The sequence below is a fragment of the Tachypleus tridentatus genome, chromosome 6, assembly GCF_004210375.1.
Source record: "Tachypleus tridentatus isolate NWPU-2018 chromosome 6, ASM421037v1, whole genome shotgun sequence".
Classification (NCBI taxonomy): domain Eukaryota; kingdom Metazoa; phylum Arthropoda; class Merostomata; order Xiphosura; family Limulidae; genus Tachypleus; species Tachypleus tridentatus.
In genome coordinates this window covers 40,003,553-40,022,643 of record NC_134830.1, presented here as the reverse complement: position 1 = coordinate 40,022,643, position 19,091 = coordinate 40,003,553, and the positions used below count along the sequence as shown (strand labels likewise).

The following is a 19,091-nucleotide window of genomic DNA, read 5'->3' as shown; positions in this document are numbered from 1 at the left end:
TTCTACAAGGTTCGAGCTACAATATGTCGCATGATAAGAGTGAAATCAATTCATCTATCTGACTTAGAGTAGATAGGTGAAGAGTGGCTGGTGTTCGCTGGTTTCTTTCTATCTGACTTAGAGTAGATAGGTGAAGAGTGGCTGGTGTTTGCTGGTTTCTTTCTATTTGGCTTAGAGTAGATAGGTGAAGAGTGGCTGGTGTTCGCTGGTTTCTTTCTATCTGACTTAGAGTAGATAGGTGAAGAGTGGCTGGTGTTCGCTGGTTTCTTTCTATTTGGCTTAGAGTAGATAGGTGAAGAGTGGCTGGTGTTCGCTGGTTTCTTTCTATTTGGCTTAGAGTAGATAGGTGAAGAGTGGCTGGTGTTCGCTGGTTTCTTTCTATTTGGCTTAGAGTAGATAGGTGAAGAGTGGCTGGTGTTCGCTGGTTTCTTTCTATTTGGCTTAGAGTAGATAGGTGAAGAGTGGCTGGTGTTCGCTGGTTTCTTTCTATTTGGCTTAGAGTAGATTTGAAGAGTGGTTGGGCTTCGCTGATTTTTTTCTATTTGGCTGTAGATAGGTGAAGAGTGGCTGGTGTTCGCTGGTTTCTTTCTATTTGGCTTAGAGTAGATAGGTGAAGAGTGGCTGGTGTTCGCTGGTTTCTTTCTATCTGACTTAGAGTAGATAGGTGAAGAGTGGCTGGTGTTCGCTGGTTTCTTTCTATTTGGCTTAGAGTAGATAGGTGAAGAGTGGCTGGTGTTCGCTGGTTTCTTTCTATTTGGCTTAGAGTAGATAGGTGAAGAGTGGCTGGTGTTCGCTGGTTTCTTTCTATTTGGCTTAGAGTAGATGAAGAGTGGCTGGTGAAGAGTTTCTTTCTATTTGGTTAGAGTAGATAGCTGGTGTTCTGGTTCTATTTGGCTTAGAGTAGATAGGTGAAAAGTGGCTGGTGTTCGCTGGTTTCTTTCTATTTGGCTTAGAGTAGATAGGTGAAGAGTGGCTGGTGTTTGGTTTCTGGTTTGAAGAGTGGCTGGTGTTCGCTTTCTATTTGGCTTAGAGTAGATAGGTGAAGAGTGGTGGTCTTCGCTGTTTTCTATTTGGCTTAGAGTAGATAGGTGAAGAGTGGCTGGTGTTCGCTGGTTTCTTTCTATTTGGCTTAGAGTAGATAGGTGAAGAGTGGCTGGTGTTCGCTGGTTTCTTTCTATTTGGCTTAGAGTAGATAGGTGAAGAGTGGCTGGTGTTCGCTGGTTTCTTTCTATTTGGCTTAGAGTAGATAGGTGAAGAGTGGCTGGTGTTCTGGTTTCTTTCTATTTGGCTTAGAGTAGATAGGTGAAGAGTGGCTGGTGTTCGCTGGTTTCTTTCTATTTGGCTTTGGCTTAGAGTAGATAGGTGAAGAATGGCTGGTGTTCGCTGGTTTCTTTCTATTTGGCTTAGAGTAGATAGGTGAAGAGTGGCTGGTGTTCTATTTGGCTTAGAGTAGATAGGTGAAGAGTGGCTGGTGTTCGCTGGTTTCTTTCTATTTGGCTTAGAGTACATAGGTGAAGAGTGGCTGGTGTTCGCTGGTTTCTTTCTATTTGGCTTAGAGTAGATAGGTGAAGAGTGGCTGGTGTTCGCTGGTTTCTTTCTATTTGGTTTAGAGTAGATAGGTGAAGAGTGACTGGTGTTCGCTTGTTTCTTTCTATTTGGCTTAGAGTAGATAGGTGAAGAGTGGCTGGTGTTTGCTGGTTTCTTTCTATTTGGCTTAGAGTAGATAGGTGAAGAGTGGCTGGTTTCTGGTTTTCTATTTGGCTTAGAGTAGATAGGTGAAGAGTGGCTGGTGTTCGCTGGTTTCTTTCTATTTGGCTTAGAGTAGATAGGTGAAGAGTGGCTGGTGTTCGCTGGTTTCTTTCTATTTGGCTTAGAGTAGATAGGTGAAGAGTGGCTGGTGTTCGCTGGTTTCTTTCTATTTGGCTTAGAGTAGATAGGTGAAGAGTGGCTGGTGTTCGCTGGTTTCTTTCTATTTGGCTTAGAGTAGATAGGTGAAGAGTGGTTGGTCTTCGCTGGTTTTTTCTATTTGGCTTAGATAGAGTAGATAGGTGAAGAGTGGCTGGTGTTCGCTGGTTTCTTTCTATTTGGCTTAGAGTAGATAGGTGAAGAGTTGTTGGTCTTCGCTGGTTTTTTCTATTTGGCTTAGATAGAGTAGATAGGTGAAGAGTGGCTGGTGTTCGATGGTTTCTTTCTATTTGGCTTAGAGTAGATAGGTGAAGAGTGGCTGGTGTTCGCTGGTTTCTTTCTATTTGGCTTAGAGTAGATAGGTGAAGAGTGGCTGGTGTTCGCTGGTTTCTTTCTATTTGGCTTAGAGTAGATAGGTGAAGAGTGGCTGGTGTTCGCTGGTTTCTTTCTATTTGGCTTAGAGTAGATAGGTGAAGAGTGGCTGGTGTTCGCTGGTTTCTTTCTATTTGGCTTAGAGTAGATAGGTGAAGAGTGGCTGGTGTTCGCTGGTTTCTTTCTATTTGGCTTAGAGTAGATACGTGAAGAGTGGCTGGTGTTCGATGGTTTCTTTCTATTTGGCTTAGAGTAGATAGGTGAAGAGTGGCTGGTGTTCGCTGGTTTCTTTCTATTTGGCTTAGAGTAGATAGGTGAAGAGTGGCTGGTGTTCGCTGGTTTCTTTCTATTTGGCTTAGAGTAGATAGGTGAAGAGTGGCTGGTGTTCGCTGGTTTCTTTCTATTTGGCTTAGAGTAGATAGGTGAAGAGTGGCTGGTGTTCGATGGTTTCTTTCTATTTGGCTTAGAGTAGATACGTGAAGAGTGGCTGGTGTTCGCTGGTTTCTTTCTATTTGGCTTAGAGTAGATAGGTGAAGAGTGGCTGGTGTTCGCTGGTTTCTTTCTATTTGGTTTAGAGTAGATACGTGATGAGTGGCTGGTGTTCGATGGTTTCTTTCTATTTGGCTTAGAGTAGATAGGTGAAGAGTGGTTGGTCTTCGCTGGTTTTTTTCTATTTGGCTTAGAGTAGATAGGTGAAGAGTGGCTGGTGTTCGCTGGTTTCTTTCTATTTGGCTTAGAGTAGATAGGTGAAGAGTGGTTGGTCTTCGCTGATTTTTTTTTATTTGGCTTAGAGTAGATAGGTGAAGAGTGGCTGGTGTTCGCTGGTTTCTTTCTATTTGGCTTAGAGTAGATAGGTGAAGAGTGGCTGGTGTTCGCTGGTTTCTTTCTATTTGGCTTAGAGTAGATAGGTGAAGAGTGGCTGGTGTTCGCTGGTTTCTTTCTATTTGGCTTAGAGTAGATAGGTGAAGAGTGGCTGGTGTTCGCTGGTTTCTTTCTATTTGGTTTAGAGTAGATAGGTGAAGAGTGGCTGGTGTTCGCTCGTTTTTTTCTATTTGGCTTAGAGTAGATAGGTGAAGAGTGGTTGGTCTTCGCTGGTTTCTTTCTATTTGGCTTAGAGTAGATAGGTGAAGAGTGGCTGGTGTTTGCTGGTTTCTTTCTATTTGGCTTAGAGTAGATAGGTGAAGAGTGGTTGGTTTTTGCTGGTTTTTTTTATTTGGCTTAGAGTAGATAGGTGAAGAGTGGCTGGTGTTCGCTGGTTTCTTTCTATTTGGCTTAGAGTAGATAGGTGAAGAGTGGCTAGTGTTCGCTGGTTTCTTTTTATTTGGCTTAGAGTAGATAGGTGAAGAGTGGCTGGTCTTCGCTGTTTTTTCTATTTGGCTTAGATAGAGTAGATAGGTGAAGAGTGGCTGGTGTTCGCTGGTTTCTTTTTATTTGGCTTAGAGTAGATAGGTGAAGAATGACTGGTGTTCGCTATATTCTTTCTATTTGGCTTAGAATAGATAGGTGAAGAGTGGCTGGTGTTCGCTGGTTTCTTCTTATTTGGCTTAGAGTAGATAGGTGAAGAGTGGTTGGTGTTCGCTGTTTTTTTCTATTTGGCTTAGAGTAGATAGGTGAAGAGTGGCTGGTGTTCGCTGGTTTCTTTCTATTTGGCTTAGAGTAGATAGGTGAAGAGTGGCTGGTGTTCGCTGGTTTCTTTCTATTTGGCTTAGAGTAGATAGGTGAAGAGTGGCTGATGTTCGCTGGTTTCTTTCTATTTGGTTTAGAGTAGATAGGTGAAGAGTGACTGGTGTTCGCTTGTTTCTTTCTATTTGGCTTAGAGTAGATAGGTGAAGAGTGGCTGGTGTTTGCTGGTTTCTTTCTATTTGGCTTAGAGTAGATAGGTGAAGAGTGGTTGGTCTTTGCTGGTTTTTTCTATTTGGCTTAGAGTAGATAGGTGAAGAGTGGCTGGTGTTCGCTGGTTTCTTTCTATTTGGCTTAGAGTAGATAGGTGAAGAGTGGCTAGTGTTCGCTGGTTTCTTTCTATTTGGTTTAGAGTAGATACGTGAAGAGTGGCTGGTGTTCGATGGTTTCTTTCTATTTGGCTTAGAGTAGATAGGTGAAGAGTGGTTGGTGTTCGCTTGTTTTTTTCTATTTGGCTTAGAGTAGATAGGTGAAGAGTGGCTGGTGTTCGCTGGTTTCTTTCTATTTGGCTTAGAGTAGATAGGTGAAGAGTGGTTGGTCTTCGCTGATTTTTTTTCTAATTGGCTTAAAGTAGATAGGTGAAGAGTGGCTGGTGTTCGCTGGTTTCTTTCTATTTGGCTTAGAGTAGATAGGTGAAGAGTGGCTGGTGTTCGCTGGTTTCTTTCTATTTGGCTTAGAGTAGATAGGTGAAGAGTGGCTGGTGTTCGCTGGTTTCTTTCTATTTGGCTTAGAGTAGATAGGTGAAGAGTGGCTGGTGTTCGCTGGTTTCTTTCTATTTGGCTTAGAGTAGATAGGTGAAGAGTGGCTGGTGTTCGCTGGTTTCTTTCTATTTGGCTTAGAGTAGATAGGTGAAGAGTGGCTGGTGTTCACTGGTTTCTTTCTATTTGGTTTAGAGTAGATAGGTGAAGAGTGGCTGGTGTTCGCTGGTTTCTTTCCTTTTGGTCAGCAGTTTTAAATTACATATGAATATATTTGATACTTTAAAGTATCTGACCTGGTCGTTAAACCTATGAGCTACATTAAGTACTTTGTAGATTGAAAATAGGTACTGTAAAAGGAAGGAAGATGGATCATCTAGGAACATCAGAAGCATTTCGATAGAGATAGGTAAGAAAGATCTCCGTAGTGAATATTGACACAAACATGAACGACATAATAAGGCTTGTTTATTTTATGTAAAGTTAGAACAACGTCATTTGTTGTTAATTTTAATATTTTTTAAAATTTCGTTTTAATGACTATACCACATAAACCAATGATAAAGTGGAACAATGTTTAAATATTTGAATTCTTTTATCATCATTCTCTGGCCATTCACAAAACTCTTTGAGAAAATTTGTGACATTGTAAACGTTATTGTACTCTAGAACATTTGCCAAAATATGTGAAATATGAAATATGGAAATTTCAACAATAATTAGTGGATTAATTTCAACAGTTATACATATTATTTCTTGTGACTTGTATTTTAATAGGAATCTTATAACCAACGAAGTCATGGATCCAGAAGTAAGTCGGTGGATATATTATTTTAAAAAGCCAATATGGACTTCACCGCTAAATCTATGGATTATAAGAAAATATTTGTTTTCGGTATCACTCAGAAATATTACGGAAATAAAATTTCTTATTTTTTTCACGATGCCTGTAGATAACACTGCACAACAGTTTTTTTTAAATGTTTTGCTTCCTGAAATGTTTTTGCTGATTGTGACAGGTACCTGGTGGGTATTCACAAATATAGTTTTGGTTTTGCTTCATCACGTAGAAATTCTGAGAAATAGACGATTAACTGTTTGCCGGCAATAACGTATTTAATTGCGTTTATGTTTCTAATACGCTATTAAGTTCAACATAAGTAAAAGTGTTTTGCTCCTGATTTTCGTTTGTATTCAATGTCCGGTGCATCACGTTGCAGTGTACAACAGTATTCAGCATATTGTTTTTCCATTGTAGCAATTTCCTGGTGAAACAGAACATTTCGATGAAACGGTACGTAATGTGCAAATTTGGATGTGATTTTCGTGATCAGCAGCCACAAATCTATAAGGAACACCAAACAGTGTTCAAGAAGCAAAATCTTTGTTGTGCAGTGTAATACTTTGTTGTGCAGTGTAATTGTAGTAAGTGGAAGGTTGTTAAAATGAACAACCTTACTGGAAACAGGTGCCTTGAACGACGTTTCGATCTACTTCTGTGTATTTTCATCGGGTTTATGTATATTGTTATTTGTCGTTGGCATACTTAAAACAGAGCTTAATGTATCTTTTAAGGATGTAACCGCAGCTTATTCAAACAGATGATCATTCTTAACAAATAAATCATATTATATGATTAAAGGAACTTATGGCCTCAGGAAGACAATATAAGAAAAGCTAAATCTTTAAAGTGGATCCACTGATAAAAGAATGACTAGTTAGGAACCATGATCGCTACACAGACATGTTGCATTCTGGCTGAGAAATGAGTAGTGTACGTATGTGTCTTCAAGTTCGAAAAAGATTTTTTTTAAACAAACTTTTAAATAAATTTGTAATACAGATTTTCTTTTGAACGTAAAATGTTTCAACACAAATAGACTTGAGTCTCAAATTGTTTTTTTTTTCAATCAGTGATTTAACGTTTGTGTTCCTTTTTCCCTAGAGCTCAGTATCACAAGATAGAACAGAAACGCTAGTGATACAAGTCAACACAGAAGAACATCAAACAGTTAGACAACGACGCTTCTCCACTAGTGACAGTTTCTTCCGTCATCAGTGACTTTCGTCTCGACTATAAAAGTCCTCGCGTAGAATTCTGAAGTCAACTCTACCTTTCATATATTCTCCCATCTTAATACATACTTAGAAATAAGTTAGTGTTATGTCATTAAAGGAACGTATACGTTGCTGAAAGCTCACAGATTCGATACGTTCAGTGAAAAAAAAGTTATGTTTTCTCACTCTTTCTATTTTCTTGCTCAATCGACAATAAAAAAAAGCTTCATGAATCTTGCCAAAGATACTGCCATAAACAATATGGCAGGTATATGAATTGATTATATTAGTGAAACCGATGGAAGGTTGTACAGATGTATCTCGAGACTCTGGACGGTCATGATGAAGTTATCAGTTAGCAAATAAACAAGCATTACAAATTAAAGTTTGAGCCCCTGCAATATTAACATCATGTCAGAGTACTGAGGCAAGAAGTAGATATACACGACGTTTCCCTGTATTACATTCTCTTTCGGCAAATTATGATTATATGAAACTGAGTTAATTATGTATGAGACAGTGGGAGTGGTTTATCTTTACGGTCTATAGAACTTAAGAGGATGTGCTTCTGAAAAGTCATTGTGTAATCACATCACTACCTGGTGTCGTTTCTACGTATTAAAATTGATAACAAATAGGGTTATACTATTTATACAAACTAGTTCTTGTGTAAGATGTTCATTAACAAAAAATCAGATATGCTTAAAGATAGTATCTTAATTTAGTCATTATGTTAACTCTTACTTTGTTTATATTGTTATAACCAATCTCGTGTTTATGATATTTTAAAGATTTAATTAAGAACGTCGTGAATGTATCTCAGAACGGCTGGTATGGGTATTAACACTTTTATTGATAAGGAGAGAACAACGTTTAGACCTTCCTAGGTTGTATTCAGGTTAAGAAAGAGAGAGTTTGCAAGTGACCATTGCCGGGTACGGTAGTGTAGGGGGCGTTATAGGTGGATATTAGGTCATTACTTAGCATAGGTATAAAGCTGTTCCTTTATATTAGATTAATTTTGGTTTTAGTTGCTGTATAAGTAGGGCTTCTTTGATTTTGCGTTTGTTTATATTTGTTTCCCTACTTAGTATCTGGATGTTTTCTATAGTTATACTGTGTTTGTTTGATTTGCAGTGATCAAAAACGTGTGAAGGTGGTTTCTTTTTTTTAATCTAGTTTTTATTTTTTTTGCTTTTTCTCAATATAGAAGTTGTGGCAGTTGTTGCATTGTATATTATAAATAATGTTGGTGTTGTGTTAGTCAATGTAGTTTTTACATTGTATAGACTTTAGTTTTGTTCGTGGTTTTTGAATAAATTTGGTGTTTACTGGAATGTTGTGTTTTGTTATAAGATTTTTTTTCAAATGTTGGTTATTTTTTCGCTGATGTCAAGAACATATGGTATGCAGCAGTATAAGGTATTGTAGTTTGTTGTATCTTGGGGTTTATTGTTATTGGTCTAGGTGTGTGTGTATAATTTTTTCCATGGTTGTTTGAGGAAATTTGTTGATGTTGATGAAATGTTGTTTTATTTTGTTAATTTCATCATTACTTTTGTCAGGTGAACATAGTTTTGTAGCTGTGTTTATTTGGTTTCTTAATATGTTTAGTTTTTGTTTTGTTTCATGTGCTGAGTCCCAAGGAATGTATAATCCAGTATGGGTGATTTTTCTGTAGATTTCTGTTTTGAATTGTGTATCAGTTCTAGTGATCTTCAGGTTAAGAAATGCTTTGTGGTTAGTTTTTTTCCTGCTCACAGGTGAACTTAATGTTTTGGCGTATCGAGCTAATGTGATTGATAAAACTAAGTGTGTGTTCTGTAGATGTGAATCCAGCAACTGTATCATCAACATACCTGTATCAGTATAGTTGTGGGTGTAAGGTTGAATTGATCAAAGAAGTCCTACTTATACAGCAACTAAAACCAAAATTAAAACCAATATAAAGGAACACATTTATACCTATACTTATTAATAACCTAACATCCAACTGCAACGCTACCTACAATTCCGTACCCGTTTAGACTCTCGTCACTAAGACATGTATGTGTCCCACAACGGTCACTTGCAAACTCTCTCTTTTTTAACCTGAAGATGGCCTAGGAAGGTCGAAACGTTGTTCTATCCTTATCAGTAAAAGTGTTAATACCCACACTAGTCGTTCTGAGATATACTTTTTATTTCAAGTGGGTTTCTCGTTATCAAGAAGGTCTTGAATGCTCTATAGTTAAACAAGAGAACTAGTGTTGAAGTTATAAGCTTGTATCTAGTCCTCTGGTTATTGAACAAGGTAGCTGTTATTGTCAAGAACAATAATGATTGCCCTCCTGGTATATTTTATTTGTCTAATGTTCGTGCAGTAATACCTCATTTGCTCAGTTGAAAAAGTGCATTTTCACATATGACATATTTCATGTTCAAGTGTTTTCTTGAAGCTTTACAGAGAGATCTTAAAATCGTGTTTTTCACAGATATTCATCAGTGGCTATTAATATTACGTATTTGTATATAAAGTGTAATTAACAACAACATTACATTAAGTTGAACTATTGTGTAAAATGTAACTAACATAGGCAAACAGTTAAGAATATTTAATCAAATTATGTAATGAAAAATATTTGTTTTAAATGTAAACCAAAGAACTGCTTGTATTCATTACTACTGAAATATATTGTAAAGTTTTAGGCTTAAGCTAAATGATGAACATAAGTTACTAGGTATGTTGTACGTAGGTGATTTTAATGTATCAATAATTATGAAAGAAAAAATATTCTTCAACAAAAATCGTTACTAAGCCTTCTCTAGGCATGTTTACTACGAGCGTATATAGAAACGCTCTTTACAAGATGAAACAATCAATTAAAAAGGTATGTTATTAAAAATGATAGTGAACAAATATGGAATTTATAACACATAAGATAGCGGGAATGACCTCTAACCTTATTTCTTTTATGTGCTATAATGTTCAATATAATTTAGAAACACATGATGTCCGGTAAAAAATCAATGTCTTTCATATCTTTTACTTCTCTCCATGGATGATAATAAAGATCACGGTCCACGTGTAACTAACTATTAACTCTCTTCAACTAATCATCGTCTGTAACTTATTTTTTCGTAGGTCTTCATTATTATTGTTGAAACAAATTTTATCGTAAAGATCATCAGAAGCTAAGATATTATTTATTGAAAAGTTTCTCAGATCTTGTGATATAAACCATAATAAAGGTGTAATATTCATCAATGTAACATATCATCTTCAGTGTAAAAAAGGTTCTGTGTTTCGCTGGACAAAAATGAGTTCCAAAAAATTAAAGAAACTTCCCTGTGTAATTTAATTCACTTAGGTTTAGTCATTTTGTTTAATTTTACTAGAATTGTAATAATCTGTTCCTTGATGGGGCGGGTGAGGCCCAATGATTAGCACATGCACAGAATGTGCTGTTCGAATTGGCGATTCTAATTCTCTGTTTACTGCTTCCAGAAATATCTTAAAAAATTACTTTATGGAGCCAGTTTAGCTTTGACAGACATCTTCTGAAAAGCACTGTAAAAGAAAGAATGATTTATAGGATATTGTCATGAAAAATATCAAGTCCGCCATTTATAATCTTGTCTTCCTTCTGAAATATAGTTTGTAAAATTACCACGTAACACCACTTAGCACCACCTATTTGATGTTAGTTTAAACAAAGCGTTCCAAAGTTTATTGAGAGCATGTAATAAAATTCATTAAGTTGAATAATTACACTGAAGAGAAAAATTGTATCATATCTATATAGAACATAACGCGGAGAGCTGATATGCTTGCCGATAGTTGTTATAATTCGTATTTATTTGTATATTTAGTGCTATTTGGATGTTTTAAAACAAATTAGTGTTCCATTGGTTCATAAACTAAGCAAATGTAATCTCACTAATAATCATTTTATTATTGTACGTTTAGGTTTAAGAAATTCAATGTAACAGTTCAAACAAAGACATAAAGTGGTAAAATTATTTTGTTTCTGTTTTTATTTTTCATATTGGAAACCAGATAATAGTAGTAATCAATTGTCCAAAGCACAGGGTGTTCGGAAAGTCACTGTGCAGTTTTGTCTGTTAATAGATATATAAGTGCACAGTGACTTTCCGAACACCCTGTATAATGCTTCATAACGTACACACACACACACACACACACACACACACACACACACACACATATATATATATATACAACATTATTGTTTTCTATTCAGTATTAAATATTTTAAATAATAGTAATAGAACTTTTATTTTGTACCCAGCCTCCCTCTTCTCAGTATTTTTAACTTTCGGGGTTAAACTTAGTGTTAACACCTTATTGCTGTTGTTTGGATTATTTGTTTCTGTATAATAACTTGTTCTTTTAATCTCGCTTTCCGTTAATACAGCCAAACGTGACTTTTATGTGTAGTTATGACTAGATATTCTAATGTTAATTTTTATATGAAGCAAATAAATATTGATACAAACATGTTGAATGATGATGTCATTTTGAGTGAATGTTATGTGGACCATATGAAAAGATACAAAAACGAACGTAGATAGGAGTAATTTAAGTGGGGCTGTGCGTTTCATGATTCAGTATCATACGCAGCCAAACAATAATAAAAATATTTTTAACTAGAAGTAGTTTTAGGAATTTCAGATTCAACACAACAGTTACACATCTTGTGAGTCCTTAATGCAGATGTTTTATTTTCTATGTTCTTCTTTCAGTGCAAACCTAGCTAAAAATGTTCATTTCTTAGTTCCAGGTAATCAGAATTGTTGTTGTTCTGAATTAAGCACGAAGCTACACAATGGATATCAAAACCTGGGTTTTAGCGTTGTAAGTCCGCAGTCATACCGCTGAGCCACTGGGAGGCAATCAGAATTGTAATTCCTAGGTAACGATTTTTAACGAATTAGGTGAAATAGAAAGCTTCATCTATCTAATGTTCAAATATTTACAGTAATCTGTTGCTCAAAAATAAATTGTTTGACTAGTTTAGCAGTTCATAGGCTATTGGAAGTTATTGTTTGCAGTTAAACTAGTAAAATATTTCTATCTATAGTGACACGTATTACCTATATGGAATATTCAACAAACATATTACAAAAATTGAATAATTAAGAAACGTGTTACAGAGATTACAGAAATGGAATATTTAACAAACAAGTTTTAGAACATTTAACATGGATATTAAAAAAAATATTAGAAAGTAAGGAAATGTTTGTGAAAATATTTAATTAGCAGTGTATCTGTTGTCTAGACCAGGAAATAGTGAGTGTGTGTAGGTGTGTTTTCTTATAGCAAAGCAACATCAAGCTATCTCCTGAGTCCGCCTAGGAGAATCGAACCCCTGATTTTAACAGAAATAAAGAAAGATATTGATGGTATTAATATCTTGTTTTAGGATACAATTAAATTTCAAATAATGTGATTAACTATTATTTTATTTTTGATAAAGATGACACAACAAATTAAAGTATTGGGTGCCTGTTTATGAGTAGTTTTCTTGGTGGCAGGACCAGATGAAACAAATGTACCAGAACAGAAATCTTACCATTATAATATATAGGTCTTAAGATAGTTAACTATTTGATACAATTACAGTGAGATTTACATAAAACGTATCCATGTCATACATAAAGTCAGAAATAAGGTTTAAAAATGTTTTGATCGTGCATGTTTAGAGAATGGTTTATAAATGAACAACATTTATTCTTTCTATTTTATTGGTGTCCCCAGTGGCTCAGCAGTAAGTTTTAAGAACTACAACGCTAAAAACCGGATTTCGATACCTTTGAGAGGCACAGCACATTGTCTGGCGTTGTGTTTAGCAGCAAATATACTTTTATTCTCCATCAAATCAACTTTAGCTTTTGTTTTCGTTCAACTCTTTTATTTGGATTCAGTATTTTGTATTTTTATTACTAACGTTATTGAACGTTATGTTTGCGCGCCACTCATACTTACTCTAAGTAGGACACCAGGTGGGGCGTCAACCGTATGGTTGAGTGCATTTGTAGCTGCTTCATTCGCTGCACTTCTGTCTTCTGTGATGACTAGCCGCCTTCCATGAAGTCTCTCATTGCTAAATTATGGAAGGTTAGCACAGATAGTTCTGTGTAGCATTGCCCGAAACTCAAAACAAACAATCTATAGTTTTAGTCCTTTAGAGAAAACTATGCGATTGTTAATCTCTAATCTTTAAAACTATCCACCTAAATCTAATCTAATTCTTAAGATATAACATTGTTTTATTGTCCTTTCGCTAACAGCTAACTATTGCGTTTTCCCAAAAGTTATTTAGTTTGTTTCTTCCATAATATTGTCGTTGACTATAAGCGATTCTGCCATTTGTCAAGACAGTTTCTTCTTTATGTATGACTTATAGTCCAGAAGATAAACACCACGGCTATGGAAGCCAATAAAGGTGCGTAATTGTCAGGATGATAGACTTGTAATCTGAAGGTTACTGGTTCGATTCACTCTACCATCATCACCAAACATGCTTGCCCTTTCAGCCGTAAGCTATTTCTTGGTGAAAGAGTAGCCCAAGAGTTGACGGTGAGTGGTTTTAACTAGCTGTCTTCCCTATAGTTTTTCATTGCTAAATTAGGGACGACTAACGCATCTTATGATGGATTACTTTACATTGTGATTGCCTTCATAATTGCTGTGAATACGTGCTTTATTTGCTGTAGAATATCAAACAAAGACGCATATGTGGTGTTGATCTCTTGAACTATAAGTCTTAAACATGTTCATTTTTAGTAAGCACTGCACGGTTTATATGACCCAGTCAAAATATAATGGCTCAAAACTTTGTCGATTTCTGGGAGTTTTCTGGTCTTGGTCACAAGATAACTTTACTATCCGCTACTACAATACATTCACAGTAACATTCTATCATGGGTACTCTTCTATGCTTTATGTACAAGGCATTGTTTAAAAACATGTATATACAAATTACAAGTGATTATAGGTTTAGGATCTGGCATGGCCAGGTGTGTTAAGACTTTCGACTAGTAATCTGAGGGTCGCGAGTTCGAATTCCCTTGCACCAAACATGCTACATTATCAGCCGTGGGGCGTTAGACAATCCCGCTAATCGTTGTCACAAAGTAGCCCAAGGGTTGGCTGGCGGTGATAGCCCTCGTGTACTCTTACACTGCTAAATTAAGGATGGCTAGCGCAGATAGCCCTCGTGTAGTTTTGCGTGAAATTAAAAAAAACAAACAAACTTCATAAGTTCAGTCTTTGTTTGTTCATTAAGTAATATGATTAATTAATTGTCGGTGTCTATCAGTGGCACAGCGGTGTGTCTGCGGACTTATAACTCTAGAAACTAGGTTTTGATACTCGTGGTGGGCATAGCACAGATAGCCCATTCTGTAGCTTTGTGCTTAACTTCACTCAAACAAATAACTAGCACGTGCGCATGTACAATTACTAATCAACACAACAATGTACTCCTCGCTGCACAAAAGCTATTGTTGTTTGTTATTAAGCACAAACTACACAAAGAGCTATCGGTGTTGTTCCCACCATGGGTACCGAAACTGGGTTTCTAGCAGTGTAAGTCCTTGGACATACTGTTGTGCTACTGGGAGTGAGAGGTTAAACAGAAGAAGATCAGCTGTTAGAATAACTTTGCACTATATATAATCATAATTAGTATTTTTTTCCCACGCCCGGCATGGCCAGGTGGGTTAAGGCGTGCTTCTCGTAATCTGAGGGGCGCGGGTTCGCATCCCCGTCCCATCAAACATGCTCACCTTTTCGGCCTTGGGGGCGTTATAATGTGACGGTCAATTTCACTATTCGTTGGTAAAAGAAGTAGCTGCCTTCCCTCTAGTTTTACACTACTAAATTAGGGATGGTTAGCAGAGATAGCTTTGTGCCAAATTCAAACCAATCAAACATACTTCAAAATTTACGCTTATCGGCCAAGTCATTTACGCACTGTCACTGTAACATATAATCTTAAACAGTAGAAATAAATAGTTATTAATTATTTTTTATGTGTAAATGAACGCTGAGAAGATCCAAACAAATATTTTCAAAATCCAGACGTAGCCTGAAAATATCAACTCCGAAAGACTCTGACAATCGACTGCAGTATAAGAGAACACAAATAACAATGACGTGTAAGAACTGGAAACATGAACGTGTAACACCCAAAGGCTATATGTTTGACCGTGTGAAATAATAATTATATTGCAATAGAAAACCAGTTCTACGATCTGGACGCCTATAATTTTTGGAGCTCCAGCTGTGATTTAATACGCCTTTCTTCCATTTCAGAGTCTCGTAATCGGTGTGATGACGTAGTTGAAATATATAATAAGAACTTTTCTCCTATTGTTTTCATAACCAGTAAAAAATGTTTAACGTTACACGTACCAGACTATATCTTGTTGGCTATTGTGGCACTGGCAAAAAAAAAATCTTCAGTTCAACATCGGGGCTCACATGACGCATCTCATTCGTGAAAAAAGGAAATAACCCAATAATTTGGAAAGTAGGAAATTATATTAATTTTTTTTAGAGGGCGCAATTAACCGTGAGAAACTTCTTAATAATAAGTTACTGAAAAACGGCCATATTATTTGTAGAACATTGAGGGTTTCGAGAGTGGAATATTTGTGTTCATTTTGGAAGTAATTACAAGAAAGAAAAATTAGCCCTTTAAATATTTATGAACATCACGATACATAAGTGATTAGAGAATATAATTATATATGCATGTGTATTTACTCTTATTTAATAATAACTACGGCCCCATTATAACGCCCCCACGGATAAAAGAGCAAGCATGTTTGGTGCGACGGGGATTCGAACCCGCGACCCTTGGATTACGAGTCGAACGCCTCAACCCACCTGGCCATGCCGGGCCGTGAGGCAAAGATTTGAATGCTTATATCATAATGAATAAACATTCTGTATTTATATGAACATTTACAAAAAGATTTTATAGTGGTGGGTTTTCTATTATACTTCATCGATATTTATATGGTTTTATTGATCATACCTTAAGGTTTTCAAATCTAGCAGCTGAGACAGACCTGAAATTTGCTAATCTATTTCAATTAAATGTCAAAGCAGACTTACATGTATATTAAAAGGTACAGGAAACCATTTTCGTTTTACTAGAATTTGAAGTTCTTCATGGACATTGTTTGGAACTGCCACCTCAGATCAGTGATTCACTAAACATTTCTCTTATGAAGACCAGCACGTTAAGTGGAACCGCCACTTCTCGAAACAGTGTAGTAGCCACAGGTCAGACGTCTGAATGTTTCAATGTCAAGATGTCTTCAATGTACAGCTTCCGGTCTACGTCGACGTCATCCGTACCCGCGGTAACCCTACGTTTCAGTCGATCCAAGGAAAACAACAATACTGCGTCGTGGTACCCTATTACTCTAGCCTTCCACAATACAGGACCACGCTTATTTGTGCAAACCGTGGAACGCAAACATTAACGTCCAGTGCTCTTCCACTAAAAGCTCTAGCACTCTGTACTCTGTATTCATAAGGAACGTTCATCTTTCTATAACTTCAGCTGAAATACAACACTCTCTGAAAATAGCCACGTCCTCGAAACTCCATGCAGCACAAAGAATCCGCTCCAGGACCACAGGTCTACCAACTCATTTCATAAAAGTAGTGACTCAACACAAACAAGCGGCAGTGAACATATCTAACCACGGCTGTGTATTATGCTATTTTCATTTTAGAGTCGAACGTCTCAGCCGACGATCAACCCCACTTCATCTGAGTAAGTCTGACAAACATAGAACTCCACATCCAGCAAACCCTACCACTTGATCGATACCGCTAACCTCGACTGCCAGTAACACCTCAGTACTTGCTACTGGGACAAAAGACAACGACACTGAAACCAACGATTACATTAACCTTCAACAAAGACCTAACCAGAAGAAGAAAAGTAACAAATCTAGTCATACTCCAACGATAACCCCGTGTAATATAATCACAAACCAGACCTAAACCACGCAAGTTATAATTACCTGACGCATCAGTTGCAACAGACAACCAGGTCACAAACACTCAGAAGACACGAACTAAAATTGCAAGAAGACACAAACTAAAATTGCAAGAAGACACAAATCATCCCTGACCGAAGAAGAACAATACACCAAAGAAGAACAACCAGAAGACTCACCTCCACCATCACGATCGCCCTCACCACCTCTGATTATCAGGTGGGAACGCAAGTTCAACCTGAACGCTTTCGCTGCTTTACGAGTATGGAGATATACGTCTTCCAGTTTACCAAACAACTAGCTACTTCTACATTTCTGCCTTAATTCGCTGCTTTACGACTATGGAGATATACGTCTTCCAGTTCACCAACCAACTAGCTACTTCTATATTGCTGCCTTAATTCGTATGTGTTTTTTCATGTATGTCTTATTAACACTGATATCCTTTTTGGCAACTTTCGGGCACTGTCAGGGTAGATTATCCGGCGCCATGGCCGTGAAAGTGGGTTTTCTCGGGGTACTTCCGTTTCCCCTCACACCTGAATCCGAGGCATTAGATCTCTAGATCCCAGTCAGGACAACTTGATCCATCGATCCTTGACCGGGCCGTAAATTTAAACCATATGTTACCCAGACACGTGTTTTGATGAGTCCAAAACATTCATTTCTGTCTGCAGGTAAGATCAAAGAACGGAATTTGTCTTACATAGAAGAGTGATTTATTCATTCAAGTTAACTGGTTCTTCGACACCAAAGTTTTAGGAATTTTATTTCAAATATGTTAAATTTCCTTATTCTGTTAATGGAAATTGATAAGTATGTGAGAGGTGAGTTCTTACGTCTGGTAACTCCAGGTGGCAACAGATAAGTTGCTAGTGGCCAGTGCTAGAAGCGTCTGTTTGTTCTGAGGAGAGAGAAAATTGTTTGTGACTTAGTTTATACTAATAAAAAAAATTAATCTGTTCATTTTTAAGAAAACCTCTCTCCAATATGGGTAGATAGCTGAAAAAAACAAGCATCACAGAATATAACCTCAAGTTCAAGTGAAACTGAAGTTAGTGAAAATAATAGGCCTAATTATAAACGTTTAAGTGGTATGCAGCTTGGTATCAAAGAAAAGAAAACAAATACCTATTGGACTAGATAGTATTGTGATGAATACTTAAAGTATGGTTTTATAAGTGGTGGTAGCAATAATTACTTGTCACTGTGTGTTCTTTGTTATTCAACGTTATCATGAAACCATCCACATTGAAACGCCGCTTGGATACCAAACATCCAGAATACTCAAATAAGCCAATAGATTTTTTTCATAAATAAGAAAAAATGAAATATTTTTTTTACCAAACAAATAATTTCGCACTATTTTTCCACGAGATCTTCCAATGAAGACTTGGTTATTGCCTAATATAACATTTCAAAACTAATAGCCGAGATAGGTTATTTACATGCTATTTGTGAAACGTTAATACTCTCTGCAGTAAAAATAATTACATCTCGTGTTTATAAAAAACACAAAGTCAGTTGAATTTACTGTCCCCATTTTATAATACAGTGAAGGTGGAATTGTAGAGAGGGTGAAAAATATTGATGAAACTCTTATACGTTGAGTTCACTGTGATCAGTTTTATCATTACAAGTAAATAAAATCACAAACAGATAATACCAATTTAATGTGCTTTGCAAGCTCTAAATTACAAGGACACAATTCATGAAGATTTATTGTTCTGTAAACCATTTCCAACAAGAACAATGACTGATGAAATTTTAATTTAATGAATAATTTTATAATTAAGAATGGTATTAAATGGAAAAAATGTGTTGTATTGAGTATCGATGGTGTTCGCTCAACAGCAGGTTTCCATATAGAACTTTTCCAGAGGATCCGAGCAGTAGCACCAGCCTGTGAATGGGTGCATTATAGTATTCACAGAGAGGTGTTAGCTGTGAAGAAATTGCCCTTACTTTGAAATTCAACTATATGTAAGAATGAGTTAAATTTATAAACTATATAAAAGCTAGTTCATTGAATTTCATAATCTTTACTGGTTTGAGCAAAGAATTAGGAAGTGAACACGAGCATCTCCTATTACACTGTGAAATTCTTGAGAAGATTCATCAAAATGAAGAATGGAGTTATCTTGTTTTTGGAGCAACATCCCTCATTAGTAAAGGATTCAATATTTGAATTTAGAGACAGGCTTCATAATATGCATTGTTTAACTAAGGTGGAATATTTATGTGATATTTCTGGATTCTTAAATGCGTTAAGCCCCCTGCTAGTACAGCGGTATGTCTCCAGATTTACAACGCTAACATCAGAGGTTCGATTCCCCGCGGTGGGCTGAG

At 36.6% G+C, this 19,091-nt stretch overlaps 1 protein-coding gene across 1 annotated transcript in view; it reads left to right on the top strand.

Annotated features, from left to right (window-relative positions):
* The window catches only part of LOC143252294 (uncharacterized), a 59,877-nt gene extending 51,049 nt beyond the window's left edge, over nt 1-8,828 (top strand). Inside the window, exon 4 of the mRNA XM_076504206.1 lies at nt 6,601-8,828. Coding sequence (XP_076360321.1) covers nt 6,601-6,717 — 117 coding nt within the window. The 3' untranslated portion in view covers nt 6,718-8,828. The remainder of the gene's footprint in view (nt 1-6,600) is intronic.
* Nucleotides 8,829-19,091: the final 10,263 nt, after the last annotated feature.